At 48.8% G+C, this 8,370-nt stretch overlaps 1 protein-coding gene across 1 annotated transcript in view; it reads left to right on the top strand.

The window, feature by feature from the left end:
• The first annotated feature begins 6,897 nt into the window (after nt 1–6,897).
• arl8ba (ADP-ribosylation factor-like 8Ba) overlaps nt 6,898–8,370 on the top strand; it is a 38,384-nt gene continuing 36,911 nt past the window's right edge. Inside the window, exon 1 of the mRNA XM_070894952.1 lies at nt 6,898–7,145. Coding sequence (XP_070751053.1) covers nt 7,023–7,145 — 123 coding nt within the window. The 5' untranslated portion in view covers nt 6,898–7,022. The remainder of the gene's footprint in view (nt 7,146–8,370) is intronic.

The following is an 8,370-nucleotide window of genomic DNA, read 5'->3' as shown; positions in this document are numbered from 1 at the left end:
TGTGAACAGAGAATGCATTTCTATATTATGTTGCCAGCCATGGAGAGTTGCTTGGTTACAATGTTGGGCTCTGTTGTTGTCAGCGGTGAGGGTGCTGCTGGCCTAAGCTGTAGCGGTAGCTGGGTTATGTTGCAATTACTGGGGGTGTAGGTGGGCTGTATTGCAAACAGTGGAGGTGTTACTGGGGTATGTTGTCTGCAGTAGGGGTGTTGCTAGTCTATGTTGTAAGGCCTGGGAGTGCTGCTGGTCTATATTGTTGTAAGCAAGAAGAATGCTGCTGAGCCTTGAGTAGTGCTGCCGAGCTATGTTGCGTGTCGTGGGGCTGCTGCTGGTCTATGTTGTGAGCATGCCCAACACGAGACTCCCAAAGCAAGCGCTCTACTCGGAACTCCTACACGGCAAGCGAGTCCCAGGTGGGCAGAGGAAACGCTTCAAAGCCTCTTTAATAAAGTACAACATCCCACTGGCACCTGGGAATCCCTGGCCCAAGACCGTCCAAAGTGGAGGAGGAGCATCCGGGAGGGCGCTGAGCACCTCGAGTCTCGTCGCCGAGAGCCTGCAGAAAACAAGCGCAGGCAGCGGAAGGAGCGTGCGCAAACCAGGCTTCCCATTCACCCTTTCCCACCTGTGACAGAGACTGTAATTGGACTGTACTCACTTGTAGACTGCAAGCAAGTCTTCCTTGATTTCGAGGGACAGCCTATGATGATGATGCTGCGAGCAGTAGGGGTGCTGCTGGGATGTTTTGAACAGTGATGGTGCTGCTGCTCTATGTTAGAACATAAGAACATAAGAAATAGGAGCAGGAGTGGGCCATTTGGTCCCTCGAGCTTGCTCCGCCATTCAATAAGATCATGGCTGATCTGACTATGGACTCAGTTCCACTTCCCTGCCCACTCCCCATTACCCTTTGTTCCCTTATTGCTCAAAAGTCTGTCTGTCTCGGCCTTAAATATATTCAATGACCCAGCCTCTACAGCTCTCTGGGGCAGAGAATTCCACAGCTTTACAACCCTCTGAGAGAAATTTTTCCTCATCTCAGTTTTAAATTGGCGGCTCCTTATTCTAAGACTATGTCTCCTAGTTTTAGTTTCCCCGATGAGTGGAAATATCCTCTCTGCATCCACCTTGTCGAGTCCACTCATTATCTTATATGTTTCAATAAGATCACCTCTCATTTTTCTGAACTCCAATGTGTATAGGTCCAACCTACTCAACCTATCCTCATAAGTCAACCCCCTCATCTCCGGAAGCAACTTTGTGAACCTTCTCTGAACAGCCTCCAATGCAAGTATATTCTTCCTTAAATATGGAGACTAAAACTGCACGCAGTACTCCAGGTGTGGCCTCACCAATAGCCTGTACAATTGTAGCAGGACTTCTCTGCTTTTATACTCTATCCCCTTTGCAATAAAGGCCAACATTCCATTTGCTTTCCTGATTACTTGCTGTGCCTGAATACTAAACTTTTGTGTTTCATGCACAAAGACCTCCAGGTCTCTCTGTACTACAGCACTTAGCAATTTTTCTCCATTTATATTATAATTTACATTTCTATTATTTCTACCAAAGTGGATAACCTCACATTTTCTCACATTATACTCCATCTGCCAATGTATTGCCCACTCACTTAACCTGTCTATATTCCTTTGCAGATTTTTTGTGTCCTGCTCACAATTTGCTTTCCCACCCATCTTTGTATCATCAGCAAACTTGGCTACATTACACTCGGTCCCTTTATCCAAGTCATTAATATCACCAGTCTCATCCCCCAGGGAACCAACATTTACTTTAGCTACTCTTTTCCTTTTTATGTACCTGTAGAAACTCTTACTATCTGTTTTTATATTTCGTGCTCGTTTACTTTCATAATCTATCTTCCCTCTCAATCATTTTTTTAGTGGTTTTCTGCCTGTTTAAAAAAAATTCCCAATCCTCTGGCCTCCCACTAGTCTTTGCCACATTGTATGCCTTTGTTTTCAATTTGATACCCTCCCTTATTTCCTTAAGTTAGCCACAGATGGTTATCCCTTCTCTTACAGTCTTTCCTTCTCGTTGGGATATATTTTTGTTGCGAGTTATGAACTATCTCCTTAAATGTCTGCCACTGCTCATCAACCGACTATTTTCCCAGTCCACTTTAGCCAACTCTGCCCTCATACCTTTGTAGTCTCCTTTATTTAAGCTTAGGACCCTGGTTTGAGAACCAACTTTCTCACCCTCCAACTGAATTTGAAATTCAACCATATTATGATCACTCATTCATAGGGGATCTTTTACTATGAGATCATTTATTGATTCTGCCACATCACACAGTACTAGATCTAAGATAGCCTGCTCCCTGGTTGGTTCCGCAACGTACTGTTCAAGGAAACTATCCCGGGTACACTCTATGTACTCCTCCTCAAGGCTGCCCTGGCCAATATGCTTTGTCCAATCAATATGAAGGTTAAAATCACCCATGATTATTGCCGTTCCTTTATTACAAGCCTCCATTATTTCTTGAGTGATAGTCCGTCTAATAGTTAGCTACTGTTAGGAGACCTATAGACTACACCCATAGGTTGTTTATTATTCCTTATCTCCACCCAAACTGATTCAACATCTTGATCCTCTAATGCTTTATTAACAATGCTACCCCACCTCCTTTTCCTTTCTGTCTGTCCTTCTGAATTGTCAAATACCCCTGAATATTTAGTTCCCAGTCCTGGTTACTTGCAACCACGTCTCGGGATTGCTACCAGTGCCACGTGCTAGTCAGAGTAGGAATCGCAGGATAGCTCAGATGAATATGTGGCTTGAGCAATGGTGCAGCAGGGAGGGATTCAAATTCCTGGGGCATTGGAACCGGTTCTGGGGGAGGTGGGACCAGTACAATCCGGACGGTCTGCACCTGGGCAGAATCGGAACCAATGTCCTCCGGGGAGTGTTTGCTAGTGCTGTTGGGGAGGAGTTAAACTAATATGGCAGGGGGATGGGAACCAATGCAGGGAGATAGAGGGAAACAAAAAGGAGGCAAAAACAAAAGACAGAAAGGAGATGAGGAAAAGTGGAGGGCAGAGAAACCCAAGGCAAAGAACAAAAAGGGCCATTGTACAGCAAAATTCTAAAAGGACAGAGGGTGTTAAAAAAACAAGCCTAAAGGCTTTGTGTCTTAATGCAAGGAGTATCGCAATAAGGTGGATGAATTAACTGTGCAAATAGATGTTAACAAATATGATGTGATTGGGATTACGGAGACGTGGCTCCAGGATGAGCAGGGCTGGGAACTCAACATCCAGGGGTATTCAACATTCAGGAAGGATAGAATAAAAGGAAAAGGAGGTGGGGTAGCATTGCTGGTTAAGGAGGAGATTAAGGCAATAGTTAGGAAGGACATTAGCTTGGATGATGTGGAATCTATATGGGTAGAGCTGCAGAACACCAAAGGACAAAAAACGTTAGTGGGTGTTGTGTACAGACCTCCAAACAGTAGTAGTGATGTTGGGGAGGGCATCAAACAGGAAATTAGGGGTGCGTGCAATAAAGGTGCAGCAGTTATAATGGGTGACTTTAATATGCACATAGATTGGGCTAACCAAACTGGAAGCAATACGGTGGAGGAGGATTTTCTGGAGTGCATAAGGGATGGTTTTTTAGACCAATATGTCGAGGAACCAACTAGGGGGGAGGCCATCTTAGACTGGGTGTTATGTAATGAGAAAGGATTAATTAGCAATCTCGTTGTGCGAGGCCCCTTGGGGAAGAGTGACCATAATATGGTGGAATTCTGCATTAGGATGGAGAATGAAACAGTTAATTCAGAGACCATGGTCCAGAACTTAAAGAAGGCTAACTTTGAAGGTATGAGGCGTGAATTGGCTGAGATGGATTGGCGAATGATACTTAAGGGGTTGACTGTGGATGGGCAATGGCAGACATTTAGAGACCGCATGGATGAACTACAACAATTGTACATTCCTGTCTGGCATAGAAATAAAAAAGGGAAGGTGGCTCAACCGTGGCTATCAAGGGAAATCAGGGATAGTATTAAAGCCAAGGAAGTGGCATACAAATTGGCCAGAAATAGCAGCGAACCTGGGGACTGGGAGAAATTTAGAACTCAGCAGAGGAGGACAAAGGGTTTGATTAGGGCAGGGAAAATGGAGTATGAGAAGAAGCTTGCAGGGAACATTAAGACGGATTGCAAAAGTTTCTATAGATATGTAAAGAGAAAAAGGTTAGTAAAGACAAATGTAGGTCCCCTGCAGTCAGAATCAGGGGAAGTCAAAACTGGGAACAAAGAAATGGCGGACCAATTGAACAAGTACTTTGGTTCGGTATTCACGAAGGAGGACACGAACAACCTTCCGGTTATAAAAGGGGTCGGGGGGTCTAGTAAGGAGGAGGAACTGAGGGAAATCCTTATTAGCCGGGAAATTGTGTTGGGGAAATTGATGGGATTGAAGGCCGATAAATCCCCAGGGCCTGATGGACTGCATCCCAGAGTACTTAAGGAGGTGGCCTTGGAAATAGTGGATGCGTTGACAGTCATTTTCCAACATTCCATTGACTCTGGATCAGTTCCTATGGAGTGGAGGGTAGCCAATGTAACCCCACTTTTTAAAAAAGGAGGGAGAGAGAAAACAGGGAATTATAGACCGGTCAGCCTGACATCGGTAGTGGGTAAAATGATGGAATCAATTATTAAGGATGTCATAGCAGTGCATTTGGAAAGAGGTGACATGATAGGTCCAAGTCAGCATGGATTTGTGAAAGGGAAATCATGCTTGACAAATCTTCTGGAATTTTTTGAGGATGTTTCCAGTAGAGTGGATAAGGGAGAACCAGTTGATGTGGTATATTTGGACTTTCAGAAGGCGTTCGACAAGGTCCCACACAAGAGATTGATGTGCAAAGTTAGAGCACATGGGATTGGGGGTAGTGTACTGACATGGATTGAGAACTGGTTGTCAGACAGGAAGCAAAGAGTAGGAGTAAATGGGTACTTTTCAGAATGGCAGGCAGTGACTAGTGGGGTACCGCAAGGTTCTGTGCTGGGGCCCCAGCTGTTTACACTGTACATTAATGATTTAGATGAGGGGATTAAATGTAGTATCTCCAAATTTGCGGATAACACTAAGTTGGGTGGCAGTGTGAGCTGCGAGGAGGATGCTGTGAGGCTGCAGAGCGACTTGGATAGGTTAGGTGAGTGGGCAAATGCATGGCAGATGAAGTATAATGTGGATAAATGTGAGGTTATCCACTTTGGTGGTAAAAACAGAGAGACAGACTATTATCTGAATGGTGACAGATTAGGAAAAGGGGAGGTGCAAAGAGACCTGGGTGTCATGGTACATCAGTCATTGAAGGTTGGCATGCAGGTGCAGCAGGCGGTTAAGAAAGCAAATGGCATGTTGGCCTTCATAGCAAGGGGATTTGAGTACAGGGGCAGGGAGGTGTTGCTACAGTTGTACAGGGCATTGGTGAGGCCACACCTGGAGTATTGTGTACAGTTTTGGTCTCCTAACCTGAGGAAGGACATTCTTGCTATTGAGGGAGTGCAGCGAAGGTTCACCAGACTGATTCCCGGGATGGCGGGACTGACCTATCAAGAAAGACTGGATCAACTGGGCTTGTATTCACTGGAGTTCAGAAGAATGAGAGGGGACCTCATAGAAACATATAAAATTCTGACGGGGTTAGACAGGTTAGATGCAGGAAGAATGTTCCCAATGTTGGGGAAGTCCAGAACCAGGGGTCACAGTCTAAGGATAAGGGGTAAGCCATTTAGGACCGAGATGCGGAGGAACTTCTTCACCCAGAGAGTGGTGAACCTGTGGAATTCTCTACCACAGAAAGTTGTTGAGGCCAATTCACTAAATATATTCAAAAAGGAGTTAGATGAGGTCCTTACTGCTAGGGGGATCAAGGGGTATGGCGAGAAAGCAGGAATGGGGTACTGAAGTTGAATGTTCAGCCATGAACTCATTGAATGGCGGTGCAGGCTAGAAGGGCCGAATGGCCTACTCCTGCACCTATTTTCTATGTTTCTATGTTTCTATCAGATCATAACCATGTGTACCTATTTGTGCCGTCGACTCATCTATTTTGTTACGAATGTTACGTGCATTTCGACAAAGAGCTTTTAAATTTGTTTTTTTTTTAAACTCTTTTTTCCTACTTGTTTCCTCTGTCCTTGAAACTCGCACTTTCTACATTTTTGCTTTCTAGTTCCAGCTTTACTCCCCCCCCCTACTGAATCTATTCTCAGGTTCCCATCCCCCTGCCAAGCTAGTTTAAACACTTCCCAACAGCACTAGCAAACACCCCACACCCCTGCGAGGATATTGATCCCAGCTCTGTTGAGGTGAAACCCGTCCAGATTATACAGGTCCCACCTTTCCAGAAGCAGTCCCAATGCCTCAGGAATCTAAAGCCCTCCCTCCTGCACCCTCTCTCCAGCCACGCATTCATCTGCTCTATCCTCCTATTTCTGTATTCACTAGCTCATGGCACCGGGAGGAATCTGGAGAATACTACCTTCAAGGTCCTGCTTTTTAATCTCTCTTCTAGCTCCCTAAACTCTGCCTGCAGGATCTCATCCCTCTTTCTACCTATGTCATTGGTCCTGATATGGACCACGACCTCTGGCTGTTCATCCTCTCCCCCCAGAATGCCTGCAGCCGTTTTATTGTGTGCAGTAGGGGTGCTGCTGGTTTGTGCTGTGTGCAGTAGGGTTGCTTCCAGCAGTGGGGGTGCTATTCCGCGCTCTGGGCACTGGGGGGCGCTGCAGGCAACGCTCGCTTATTTCTGTCGCGGCGGGCGGGCGACTCCTCCAGCATCCCGGGATCCTCAGCGCCCGCTCCTCCAGTATCCCGGGATCCTCCAGCATCCCAGAGTTCGCTGCTCCCATCACCTGACCGGCTGGCGCTTCCGGTGCTGTGCGGCCAGCGGCTTGTCCTCCGTCAGTCTCCCGACCCAGCACGGCACACACTCCCCCGGCTCTCGGCAGTGGCCCCTCTGCCCCAGGCAAACGCAGGATGCTGGCGCTTTTCAACCGGCTGCTGGACTGGATCAAGTCGCTGTTCTGGAAGGAGGAGATGGAGCTGACGCTGGTCGGGCTGCAGTACTCCGGCAAGACCACCTTCGTCAACGTTATCGCGGTGAGTGAGCAGCGCGGCCCGACCCAGCCCAGCCCGCGGGGATGGCTCTGGGCCTCGGCCTCCTCATCCTCAACTTGCCCTTCGCCTCCCAGGGCAGCCCGTCTCCTACACCGCCCCGCCACCATCCCCACCTTGAACCCCCCTCCCTCCCTCAAATCCCCACCCCCTCCCTCAAATCCCCACCTTAAACCCCCTCCCTCCCTCAAATCCCCACCTTAAACCCCCTCCCTCCTTCAAATCCCCGCCTTAAACCCCTCCCTTCCTCTAATCCTCACCTTAAACACCCTCCCTTCCTCTAATCCCCACCTTAAACCCCTCCCTTCCTCTAATCCCCACCTTAACCCCCTCCCTCCTCTAATCCCCACCTTAAACCCCCTCCTCCCTCTAATCCCCACCTTAACCCCCTCCCTCCCTCTAATCCCCACCTTAAACCCCCTCCCTCCCTCAAATCCCCTCCCTCCCTCAAATCCCACCTTAAACCCCCTCCCTCCCTCTAATCCCCACCTTAAACCCACCTCCCTCCCTCTAATCCCCACCTTAAACCCCCTCCCTCCCTCAAATCCCCACCTTAAACCCCCTCCCTCCCTCAAAATCCCCCACCTTAACCCCCTCCCTCCCTCAAATCTCCACCTTAAACCCCTCCCCTCCCTCAAATCTCCCCTCCCTCCCTCAATCTCCCTCCTCCCTCCCTCAAATCTCCCCCCTCCCTCCCCTCAAATCTCCCCCTCCCTCCCTCAAATCTCCCCCTCCCTCCTCAAATCTCCCCCCTCCCTCCCTCAAATCTCCCCCCTCCCTCCCTCAAATCTCCCCCCTCCTCCCTCAACTCCCCTCCTCAAACTCCCCCCCTCCTCCCTCAAATCTCCCCCCCCTCCCTCCCTCAAATCTCCCCCCCTCCCTCCCTCAAATCTCCCCCCCTCCTCCCTCAAATCTCCCCCCTCCCTCCCTCAAATCTCCCCCCCTCCCTCCCTCAAATCTCCCCCCCTCCCTCCCTCAAATCTCCCCCCTCCCTCCCTCAAATCTCCCCCCTCCCTCCCTCAAATCTCCCCCCTCCCTCCCTCAAATCTCCCCCCTCCCTCCCTCAAATCTCCCCCCTCCCTCCCTCCCTCAAATCTCCCCCCTCCCTCCCAAATCTCCCCCCTCCCTCCCTCAAATCCCCCCTCCTCCCCTCCCTCCCTCAAATCCCCCTCCCTCCCTCCATCCTCCTCAAATCCCCCCTCCCTCCCTC

This window comes from Pristiophorus japonicus, chromosome 12 (assembly GCF_044704955.1).
Source record: "Pristiophorus japonicus isolate sPriJap1 chromosome 12, sPriJap1.hap1, whole genome shotgun sequence".
Lineage (NCBI taxonomy): Eukaryota > Metazoa > Chordata > Chondrichthyes > Pristiophoridae > Pristiophorus > Pristiophorus japonicus.
The sequence above is the reverse complement of the archived record's forward strand: the minus strand, read 5'-3'. Positions and strand labels throughout refer to the sequence as shown.